The 12,153-nt window shown below is 53.1% G+C and overlaps 1 protein-coding gene across 1 annotated transcript in view; it reads left to right on the forward strand.

Annotated features, from left to right (window-relative positions):
- LOC102848006 (pecanex-like protein 2-like) overlaps positions 1-12,153 on the forward strand; it is a gene marked incomplete at its 5' end in the record, with an annotated part of 123,185 nt that overhangs the window by 109,395 nt on the left and 1,637 nt on the right. The window contains 6 exons of the mRNA XM_006903346.1: positions 1,676-1,820; positions 2,611-2,841; positions 3,449-3,723; positions 4,583-4,744; positions 7,274-7,287; positions 10,188-10,615. Of these exons, the coding sequence (XP_006903408.1) occupies positions 1,676-1,820; positions 2,611-2,841; positions 3,449-3,723; positions 4,583-4,744; positions 7,274-7,287; positions 10,188-10,615 (1,255 nt within the window). The remainder of the gene's footprint in view (positions 1-1,675; positions 1,821-2,610; positions 2,842-3,448; positions 3,724-4,582; positions 4,745-7,273; positions 7,288-10,187; positions 10,616-12,153) is intronic.

The following is a 12,153-nucleotide window of genomic DNA, read 5'->3' on the forward strand; positions in this document are numbered from 1 at the left end:
CCCCCTCTCTCCCTCTCTCCCTCTCTTCCTCTCTCCCCTTTCTCCACTCTTTCCCCTCTCTCCCCTCGCCTCCTCTTGTATAGATACAAGGTCATTCTGAGCAGAAAACCAAAACAAATCTGGTTTTCAGGGGCTGTAAATCTTTACTGGAGGAGACTATACATTCATCTTTCTCCCTCAGAGTGGCTGGTGGATTTCAGTGCAATGCTCCTTTCCCCCTTCTTAATCTCTTCCTGAATTAATCCACCCACCTTTTCACCCCAGAGCTTAGCCTCTGTCTGATGACAGGAAGCAGTTTCAAGACTTCTCACGGAGGACCAGACAGTGCTCACATATGATCTAAAGCTGTCTGTCCCGGCACCAGCCATGGCTCCGCTGTTCCTGAGTGCCCCTCCTGCCTGGCAGGCCACTGAGCCACATGTGCTCAGTTCTTTGGGACCATTGCCTCCTGCACCTCTCTCTGGAGCCCCAGAAGCAGCATCACGAGCCCCAGATCCCCACAGCCATCACTGATGCTGATGCTGAGCCTCCCTATCCCTCTCAGGGGAGTCCTGGAAGGAAACTGAGGATAGCAGTGCACTTCCCAGCTGAATGCTAAAATAGCAATCAGTGGAGCTATTTCCCTGGCATGTGATTCTAACGTGCTGTGTGGCATCAGTGAGCCAAGTCATGCAACTCTCTGAACCAACCCCCACTCCTACACTCCCTTGCACAGGCTTTCCACTTCCTTTGCTCCTGGGCAGCCCATCAGGGATGCTGTTTCTTGCTTGTACTGGCCTCCTAACAGCCTCTCAGGGATGCTAGAGGCCAGGGTGGTTAGAGGCGAAGCTTAGTAGTGGTGTTAATGGAAACAGAGGGAAGTAGGCAGGGGCAGCCCTCCTCCCCTCCAAGGTAGAGGAAGCAGGTCTCTGGATCCCCCCATTCCATGTGCACCATCACCATCGAGTAGCACACATGTTCTCCCCTCCCCCAGATAAAGCCCGGTTCCTTACAGGCTATGGAAGCAAGGCAGGGAAATCTAGGGGGGAAACTAAAAATCAGATTGCCCTCTTGGGTCCTTAAGTTGTTCATCTCCCCCTAGACGCATGCATCTTCCACTATTCATTTTAAAAAACAGTGGCATTGGGAAATGGATATTCTCTCAGGATCTAAATGATCATTTAGAGATCTCATTTGGTTTGAATGCCTTTGTCCGTATTGTGGTAGAATCCAGTTATTGTGAGTAGCTCAGTGGGAAATGGAGCTATATAGAAATATAAAGAAAAGAAATACAGGTGCCAGGGTGGCCCCATAGTTCTCACCCTCGGGCTCCGAGATAAGGTCACTGGGGTTACTGAACCAGACAGACATTTCCTCACAATAGGAATTTGAAGTGCACACATTAGCCCAGTTCTGAGCAGTGCCACAGCCACAGATTGAAAACGTTGGCAGTTCTCGTCATTGGGAAAATGATTTCCACCTCCTGACACTGGGACCTGTTACCAGGGCAGGCACGAGGCCCACAGGGACAGGAGTTTGGTCTGAGAATAAAGACTGCCGTCTTCCTTTCTTTGTTAGCCTCTCAAAACTGAGAGTGTTCTTGAGATGGACAGACTGAAGGCTCAAGCCTTGCTCTGTGACAGGATTCTGAGCAGGTTCCTGGGTGAGATGACGCTACTCACACTTTGTCTCCCAGCCTGGACTCTTTCCTGTATGGGCTCCACGCCCTCTTCAAAGGGGACTTCCGTATAACGGCCCGGGATGAGTGGGTGTTTGCCGACATGGACCTGCTGCACAAAGTGGTGGCCCCGGCCATCAGGATGTCACTGAAGCTCCACCAGGTACAAGTCCCTGGAAAAGGATGTCCAGGCCTGCAAAGGACATGTGCCATGCACAGTCACGTTTTTCTGACTGGGATTTGTAGTGGGAGGGAATGGTGCAGTTCACCCAAAGTGGGCAGTTCAAATCCAGCTGCTGCTCCACAGAAAGATGGGCGATCTCCTCCCATTTGATTTACAGCCTTTGGAAACCCACTAGAGGGTCCGCTATGAGTCAGTTCTTGCTCATCAGCACTGGGTTGAGTTTATTACTTAGGAAACTAAACACTGAGTTCATCGCCATGTTCTTGCCATGGGCCCAGTAGTTACCTGTCTTTCGAAGCCCTTTTCCAGTAGCTGTTGGGTCAGTCCCCGTCATAGCGTTCCAGGTGTGTCTGAGAACTGTGCTCCGTAAGAGTTTCTATGGATTAATTTTTGAAGAATAATTTCTTGCAATGTGCTGCTGGGTGAACTTGAACTAGCCTTTCAGTTAGCAGCTGAATTTATAAACCATTTACATCATGGAAGGGTAACATCCCACTGGAGGGCCGTAGGAGGAGGGTCTAGCCCAGGTGGAGGGAGGACTAGGGTGTTGATAGAAGTGCAGACGCTCTGTCCATTTGGTGACACTAGCACAAAGCGAAGCTCTTTCCCGGGTTAGAACAGTGAACAAAGCTATGCCCCTCAGGCAGTTTAGGGTTGAGACAGGAGTGGGGGTGTGGAGGTGGACTTAGCCTTGGAGGCCGCAGGCCACGCCCCTTCCTTCATGCCCTCTGATGTCACCGAGCCCCCAGTGGACTCCCTGTGTCCCCAGGACCAGTTCACCTGCCCTGATGAGTATGAAGACCCAGCAGTCCTGTACGAGGCCATCCAGGCCTTCGAGAGGAAAGTGGTCATCTGCCACGAGGGGGACCCGGCGTGGAGGAGCGCGGTGCTGTCCAACAGGGAGGAGCTGCTGACCCTGCGGCACGTGGTGGACGAGGGTGCCGACCAGTACAAGGTCATCATGCTCCACAGGGGCTTCCTGAGCTTCCGCGTCATTAAGGTACCCCAGCACTCCTGCAGGGACGAGGCAGGGCCCGACCACTTCCCACCACCCAGTGAGCGGGTGCCTGGGGAGGGCCTCGGCTGGCACCAAGCAGGGGCGCTCTGTGGCAAGTCCACAGTGAGTTAAGCTGCCAGGCTTAAAGGCTGGGCCCTCGGGTGCTTCCAATGCACCAGCAGCCCCACGGGAGAGAGGCAGGCAGTCTCCTCCCATTGTGACTCCCAGCCGGGAAACCGGGGGAGGGTCACTGAGTCAGAACCGACCCGGCAGCGTGAGCCCGAGTTTTGAGACCAGGATCCTGCTTGTCTTGAAAGAGTCTCAGAGAGCGAGAGCACACCTTGTTCTAATGGCCCGTTCCTGGGCCCAGTCTCCCTGGCCAATGGGTTCTTCCAGAACATACTTCCCATTGGGGTTCGGGTCCTTATTTGAGTGTGGCCTCATCCCACACCCCAGGGCTGTCACAGGGGTTGATGGTGGACATCGCTCTGGTCAGAGCTTTGTGGCTATAGAGGTCCCGTCCGCAGGCCTGTGCTCCCACCGTGGGGGACAGCAGGCTGCCTGGAAGCCGTGGCCACCACGTGTGTCCCCTGCGCCTCGCTGCCTGCAGGTCAACAAGGAATGCGTCCGAGGGCTCTGGGCCGGGCAGCAGCAGGAGCTCATCTTCCTGCGCAACCGAAACCCGGAGCGTGGCAGCATCCAGAACAACCGGCAGGTGCTGCGCAACCTCATCAACTCGTCGTGCGACCAGCCGCTGGGCTACCCCATGTACGTGTCCCCGCTCACCACCTCCTACCTGGGCACGCACCGCCAGCTCCGCGACGTGTGGGGCGGGCCCGTCAGCGCGCACCGGCTGCGCACCTGGTTCCGGACCAAGTGGCTGAGGTGGGTCTTCATGGAGGGTCGGCAGTGGTGGGAGGCGGCGCCCTGGGGGTGGGTGGGGGGCTTCAGATAGAAGTGTTCATCCCTCTCCCCTCACTGTGTTCTTGTAGGATTAGGCTCCTGTTGCCAGGAGGCTAGTGGACTGTAGCTGCATGCTAATGTGTGGGCCAGGGTCCCACGGACAGGAGCACCAGTTCTCTTGCATTTACATGTGAACACACACACACACACACACACACACACAGGAACACACAGAGACACAGACAGTCACACGGACAGAGACACAGATAACACACACAGGAACACACAGAGACACAGAGATACACAGGAACACACACAGACACACATATATGCAGTCATACAAGACCACACACATGTACTCACAGAGACACACATTGACACACACACAGTGTGACCAGGGTGAACCCTCCCTGAGCCACAGGGTCTCTGGGCATGAGGGCTGACGTTGAGACTGAGAAGGCTCTGCTCCCAGCAAGCAGCTCTCCTGCCAACATGTTGCCTGCCTGGTTGGGAGTTGGGGTGCTGTCTTTTAAGAATGGGTTTTAAGACATTTCCCCCCAATTTTTTTAAATGAATTTCAATGAATATTTACAAAGATTTTGGATTTCCATTCATTCATTGTTGCACTTTTTAAGGCATTTTTGACAGAGTGAGGTTAGGCTTGTTTTCGGGCCTCAGGGCCAAGGAGTCTGGTGGGGTTTGGCATGGAAACAGATCCTTTCCCATGCGGTTGATTCATCCATAAGGATGGGGGACAAAACCCCCTCCTGCTCCTCCCTCACCTGTGGAGCGGGGCACGAGCCATGGATGGCACTAAAATGTGGACATTTCTCACCTGCAGAATGCGGAAGGACTGTCACGCGGGCCAGCCAGGCGGCAACATCGAAGACGTAGATGGAGGAGGGGCCCCCGCCCCAAGCCACACGAGCGGGGAGAGCCAGGCCAGCAGCATGGAGCCACCCCGCAAGGATGGGCGCCCCAGTAGGGCTCCGAGGACAGGTGGGTGCCATGGTGGGGCCCCAGGGAGGGCGGGTGCAGGAGGGGCTCAAGGATAAATGGAGGACTGGGGGCCCTGAGAACAGGTGGGTGCAGGGAAGGTGGGCTGCTCTTGGGAACCACCGCCCCATGGGGCTGTGTGCTTCTTTCTGAGCACTCAGGTTAAGGCCCTGAGCTCATGACACACTGGCTTTCGAAGGGCCCTCCACACGTCACAGCCAGGAGTGCGCCTGCCTGGCTCAGTGAAGGCACTTTTGTCCACTCCTGCCAGCCCCGTCTCCAAGGAGTTCTGAACCTCTTGCTTTCCCGAGCTCCGTCTGATGGGCAGTCTCCTGCCCTGTGTGATTTACAGTCTCTGAAAGCCTATGATCGACATACAGCACCTAACAGTAGTGGAGTGATATTTACATGGGCTAGGTAGCGAGGTGCATAGATAGCAGCTGCTCGGAAGGGAATGAAACGCTCCCGGCTCCTTCTGCAGGCACCTGCCTGGCTCCCCGAGCCCTGAACAGCTCGCAGGCTTGGCCTTGCTCAGTGTTTCAGAAATCTGATATCACACGCAACTTTCAAAATCACTAAAGCCCTTTCCAGATGGTAGATTCCAGGTGGTGAAAAGCTTTCACCCTGGGCCCGTGCCAGTGCTGTCCAGGGACTGGTCAGCTTCCAGGGGACCAGTCAGCTGGCAGGACTGCAAATGGGAACCACCCCAGGAGTGTGGAGATGGACGTGGGTGATCCAGGAACAAGCTGGTGTCCTCTGTTCCGGATGCCTCAGACAGCCCCTTCTCCCTCCTGTTACAGCCAGGGGCACGGGGCTGATGCTGAACTTAGCGTGGAGGTTTCCAGAATGCAGGCCGGCTGTCATGATTGTTTCTTGTTTCCTAATTGGCCACCTCAGATCACTGTTGGCTTTCTGCTTGTCACAAACTCACCAGGCATGACTGGCCCAGCGCCCTCTCCTCAAACCTGCCTGCCCACTGCTGCTTCTGTACCACCTCCCTGTGTGGAAATAATGATTCACGATTAGCAGCTTTCCTCAAGGGTTTCCGCTGTGCATCCACTGTCCCGAGGACTTTCCAAGTGAAGGTTCATGTTTTTCTCACCTCGATGCTATGAGCTGGATAAGGGACTTAACCTCAGTGGGTCGATGAGGAAACCAGGACTAGAGGAGAGGAGGGAAGGAGGAACACACAGATGGTCCTACAGCCGATAACAGCCTGGATCAGTGTGCTCAGGTCCATGTGCCACCCTTCCCTGGCCAGGGCATGCACGAGCATCGATAAGCACCCACTGCACCACACAGCTTCCCAGTACTCCACCCGCGTGGCAGGCCCCATCCCTGACAGAGGCCTCCACTCCCAAATGATGCTCCTTCTGGGCCATGAGTGAGCAGAGCTGGGACCGCTTCTTCCCAGCAGGGCCTGAGCATGAGGCTATGGGCCACGGCGTCCTCCCAGCAAGTGAGGTGGGGAGGTCTGAAGGCCTCTGTGCCCAGATAGCTGGCAGGAGGGCCCCCAGGAGAGCTATACTAGAATGTGGGCTCTCCCCACACAAGGGCCAGACTGTTGAGAGGGAGAACAGGAATTAAGTAAGTATGCCGTCCCCTTCTCTGCTTCCAAACCTAACCAACTGTGTCAACTCATTTCAGACACCTAGTGTCCCTGTAGGGAGCTCTGGGGGCCTCCTGTTGAGGAGCTGTGCTGCCAACCCAAAAGCACATGGTTCAAATCCACCAGCTGCTCCAAGGGAAAAGGATGTGCAGTGTCCTCCTGAGTGATTTACAGCCTCTGAAAACCCACTGGAGGGTCAGCTGTGAGTTGCTTCCATCTCAATGGTACCCTGAGAGAAATGGAGAATGGATGACCCAAAAAAACACCAGAAAGGAACAAGCCACCCATCCCACAGCCCTCCCCACCACGGCCTCAGAAAGAATTCTGTGTCGCCTGTTCGCCTCTGACTTGAGGTAAAGCCACCTTCCATGGTGGCGATTCCACTCAGTCTCTCCCTGCGGACAGCATCACGCACCTCAACTGCACCACATGCCCTGCCACACATCTGTCAGTGTATCACGCTGTGGAACAGATCCAAGCCATGGTCTTTTCAGTCAGCAGCTAGATATCTGAATGTTGGACAGTGAATGAGGATGACAAGAAGAACCGATGCCTTTGAATTGTGTTGGAGAAGAGTATACTGACACCCGCTTGGAGTGCCAAGGGAACAAGCAGGTCTGTCTCAGAGGAAATGTGATCAGAGTGCCCCTTCAGGGCAGGGATGGTGACGCTTAGTCTCACTTGCTCTAGGTATATTTTCAGGGGGAACCAGTCCTTGGAGTGAGGCATCATGCTGGGAAAGGTGAGGGTCAGGGGAAGAGACGAGGACCCTCAATGATATGGACTGACACAGTGACTGCAGCAGCTGGCTCAAGCGTGTCAGAGACAGCAAGTGGCACAGGACAGGGCGAGGCGAGGGTCTGTTGTTCATAGGGTTGCTGTGAGTCAGGTGACTTGATGGCACCTGATAGCCACACCATAAGCAAGAACTCAGGAACATGGTGGCTTTGATGGCACTGAACCCTCGGCAGACCTCATCAGATCTCTGTAGTGAGAGACCTGCATGTCAGTCTCTGTAAACGTGACCCCGGAGGCCCTCTGTACTCAGACTTCCTTCTTGGCTGATGCAGATATAATTTTCTTCATCGTTTTGGTGAGGTTTTCTAACTCTACTTGGATCAGGGCCACTGTCTCTCTGCTTGTGTCACTACTTCCAACACTGGGTGCTGGGACCTTGTGTTTCTTGGAAAGCAGGCCCACGGAGGCCACCTGGGCAGAGCTCCGGGATGGCTGACACTGTGGAGGGACCTCTGGAGTCATTCTTTCAGAGACAGCTGGACCACTGGCAGGAACCCTGGACCTTGGGTGACAGTCCCTGGGGTAGCTGTCACCCCCATTCCCAGCAGGCTCTGGGTTTCATGTCATTCCTAAGCATCCCCACATCCTTCTCTCCTCCCCTCTCAGCTGACTCAGGAGAGGACTCTGTAACCGCAGACACACCCTGAGGCTGGGCTGGCAACCCATCTACTGCTGAGCAGTTAGAGACAAGGAGCTCTTTTGGGTTCCAGGCTGGAAAGGAGGGTCTTGTCCCCCCTCCCAGTCAAGGAGGGCTTTGCACTTCAACTTCTCTGAAGAATGGCACCATCATTGTAAACCGAGAAGGGCAGTGCATCTGTTTATTTCCTGTCGAGTTCTAAGAACGCCCTTCTTTGCAGCTCCTGGTTTGATAATGAAGTCACCGGCAAAATTAAATGGTAGAGCAGGAGCCCAGATCGTGCGAAAGCAGTTACCGTGGTTTGCTTGGGTATTAGTACTGTGCCTTTTGCAAAGGTACAAAGAAAGGGGATGGAGGGAAAGCAGAAACACTGAGGAAATCCAGAGCCACAGAATCAAAGTGTGTCCTCATATCTTGGGGACATTCCTCTCTGTCCTTTGTCCCTTGTTTTGGCTCTGGAGATCCTCCCCCAGTGTGGGTGGTCTAGAGTCCAGCTCACTGGCTTAGAAACGACTGCAGAAGTTTTGGACAGCAGTCAGTGTTATAGAATAAATCACAAACAGATGTTTGGCCCTGCCAAACTCTGAGGAAACTAACAAATCACGTACTGTTCCTGGTTTGGGTTTGTCAGGTTCCTTGCCTCCCCTTCTTTTTTCTCTTCCATAAGAGTCATATATTACATTCAACAGGAGGGACTCTGGGTTGGCTACTACCCACTCTGTCAGAAGGCCCCTGATCCCCAACAAGAGGGGCTGACAGAGCACCACAGTGGCCTTGCCAGCCCTGGGCCACCCGTGGGGAAGCCGCGCTCCGGCCATCCATAATGCTCACCTTGTGCTGGAGGGCCATTTCAGCCCCTGCAGGGAAAGGGATTTCAGAGTCTTCCAATGAATGTTTGTCCCCAAGGAGCTGATAATACTGCTCTCGCCCTCACTGGGCCACGTGGACTGCTGAGAGAACATAGGAGTTGTTCCCTAAAAGATAGGTTACTTGTCCAGCTTTCTTATAAGCAGACAAGGATTTCAGAACCACCTGCATGAGGTGAAGGAGAACAAGAGGACTTATACAGAACAGCCCTGCAAACGCTCAAACTCATTACTGTTAAGTAGGAACCGATTCACAGCTTGACCCTCTAGGGGGTTTTCAGAGGCTGTAAATTGCATGGAGGCTGTAAATTGCCAGCCATTCTCCTGAGCAGCAGCTGATGGACTGAACCACCTGGGGGTGAGCAGAACAACCCCCTCCAGAATGTGCCACCCGAGCTTCCTAGCGCAGCGCCAGCCCGCCCTGTTTGTATTATTCAGCACGAATTGTAGCCCCCTGCCCCAGTCACTGTGTCAGTCAACCCCACTGAGGCCTTCCTCTCTTAAGCTGACCGTGTCTCTCTCCAAAGACTGGTTCCTTGGAGACATGGCAGCTTGAGCAGGACAGAGGGTGAGGATGGCACAGGAAAGAGCAAGGTTCTAATCTATTGTTCATATCATCACAGTGGGTTGTAGTTGACCTGATCACACCTAACAAGAATTGTAGCAGCTTCTAAAGATGTCGGTACACTTATTGTTAGGTAGAATCGTGACTTCGTCAGCTGCTGCCATTACACTGAGAATCAGGTCCTTATTGGCTGACTTCATGAGCTCCTCAGCACACCTTCTCTCCACAATCCGAGTTGTGCTGGAAAGCTGTGCACAGAAGGACATCTTTAGCCTTTCCCTATTCCAGAGAGAAGGTCCAGTCCCTCTGGTCAGAAATGCTCTATCCAGATAAGACTCAGCCCCGACTGGGCCAGGAAAGGCCAGGCAGAGGGGAGGAGCTGCTGCACCCAGGAGCCATGTCTGGACGTGGACAAGGCACCAGCCTGGGAGGGTTTGACCTGAGACCCTGATCCTGAGGGAGGATTGTTCTAAAAAGCAAAGGCAACAGCATGGGGTTCAAACCTATCCAAGCAAATGATGAAGACCTGCATGCCGGCCTCCATCCTACTGGTCAGATAAGCACAGGAGCCAAGGCTTTGCATGACAGAGAATCTGACTTGTTCAACAAGGCTAAGCTATGCTGCTCTGTCATCACCATTTGCCCTGACTTGGAGGCTCTCTGATGACTCAGGACTTTGGATACCTAAACCCAGGGTCCCTGGAAACCACCACAGTTGCTGTTGTCTACACTCCCACCTCCCAACACCCTGAGGTGCTATTTCCACCACCAACTACCACCCTGGGCTGCCAGAACCAGCCCACAAGCTTGCAGGCACCTTTAGTTCCTGGCCCCCTGCCCTCAGGGCAATGCAGAATCCCCGGTATTGGTCCTGTGTCGGAGGCCATGGATGTGCATGGTCCCGGTCCTCTCCCTGAGGGCCAGCGTGGTGTGCCCAGCACTGCTGTACCCACAGTATGTTTTCCTTCCTCCCAGGCAGGAGGAAAGGCCGGAGCCAGTCCATTCAGGCACCGGGGGCTCTGAGCCCTGGTGCCCCGACGGCCAGCCTGTCGGGCCCCATCCGGGAGGGCCGCGGGACCTTCCTGCAGACGTCCACCTCCGTGCACGAGCTAGCCCCACGGCGCACTGGCAGCCAGCTGTCCCTGCACTCACAGCCACCACCCGCCACCACCATGGGTCACCTGAGCGTCCGCGAGCGGGCTGAAGCGCTCATCAGGTCCAGCCTGGGCTCGTCCACCAGCTCCACCCTCAGCTTCCTCTTTGGCAAGAGGAGCTTCTCCAGCGCCCTGGTCATCTCGGGACTGTCCGCTGCAGAGGGGGGCAACACCAGCGACACACAGTCCTCCAGCAGTGTCAACATAGTGATGGGCCCCTCGGCCAGGGCTGCTGGGCAGGCTACACGGGTAAGGGGGCTGGAAACACAGGTGCCCAGTTGGCAAGTCAACAGGTGACACCTGAGTCCTTTGTCTGGGTTACTATCCCGATGGGGACCCTGAGTGGACATGACATGACTGTCAGCACTGAAGCAGGCAGGCCACACTGCATCTGTCCTGCCCATAGCATTGTGGGCGTTCAAGGAAGAGCTGTGCAGAATTGTCACTTCTAACATCAAGCCATGATGGAAAGGGGCTGCCCCAGCCCATGCACACCAGAGGTGGGCTTGAGTCCATTCCCTTGTACTGTTCTGGCCTGAGAGAGATAAATGCACAGCCGTGCTGGAGTAAGGTAATCATTGAGTCTTCTCCATGTCTAAGTCAGCGAGGGGCCTAGTGCCCTGAGGTGTTTCAACATTAGAGGAAGAGAGGTTTAAGGACTTCATGTAAATAGTGTGTTACTTGTCCAGAATCACAGGAGAACTCTGGTAGCTCAGTGGTATGCCTCCTGTGGGATTTACAGCCTCTGAAAAGCCACTACAGGTTCTGAACTCGTTAGAGAATTAGATTTATTCAACGAGGCCAAGCTATGCCACTCTGTCATCACCTGCAAGTTCCAACTCAATGACAATGAGTTATTACATATAATCCCATTAATACTAAATATATACATATACACACACAAATACATATATATACACACACACATATATATACATATATTTTAATAAAATTTTTATTTTATACCGGTTTGCTTACAAACTTTATATACATTTTTTTTCACACTGCATCTTTCCCGTTTCCTTTACCCCTCTCTCCCTCTACCTATCAAATTGTGCAACCCTATGATTACACCCCTGTGCATCCTCACCCCTTTGTTCCTGCCCTCCCCTCCTCGGATTCTCATACATGTTTTACTAGTTATCTTTCTATTTCTACAATAATAGTCTTATATTTGTCCTTAGGGACCTGAGTTAGTTCACTTAGCATAATGTTCTCCAGTCCATCCCAAGTTAAGTAGTGATTTTCAAAATCTTTGTTCCTTCATGGTGCGCAGTATTCCATTATATGAATGTACCACAATTTCTAGATCCATTTGATTGTCGTTGGACATTTAGGCTGTTCCCATGTTCTTGAGATGGTGAATAATGCTGCTATGAACATTGGTGTACAAATCTCCATTTATGCCTCAGCTCTCATTTTCGCAGAGTATATCCCAAGTAGTGGAATAGCTGGATCATATGGAATTTCTAGGTTCAGCTTTTTGAAGAAATGTCAAACTGGCTTCCAGAGTAGTTGCACCATTTTACAACCCCACGAACAATGTAGAAGAGTTCCTATCTCACCATATCCTCTCCAACATTTATTACTTGCTATCCTATTAAAATTTGCCACTGCTACTGGAGTGAGACAGTATCTCCTTGTGGTTTTGATGTTAATTTCTCTGACTGACAGTTATTTTGAGCATTTCTTCATGTGTCTATTGGCCATTTGAATATCTTCCTCTGTGAAAGGTCTTCACATATCTTTTGCCCATTTTGAAATTGGGTTATCAGTCTTTTTCTTAG

Source organism: Elephantulus edwardii, unplaced genomic scaffold (genome assembly GCF_000299155.1).
Source record: "Elephantulus edwardii isolate Elephantulus edwardi_28Jun2011 unplaced genomic scaffold, EleEdw1.0 scaffold00575, whole genome shotgun sequence".
In the NCBI taxonomy this organism is placed as follows: Eukaryota; Metazoa; Chordata; class Mammalia; order Macroscelidea; family Macroscelididae; genus Elephantulus; species Elephantulus edwardii.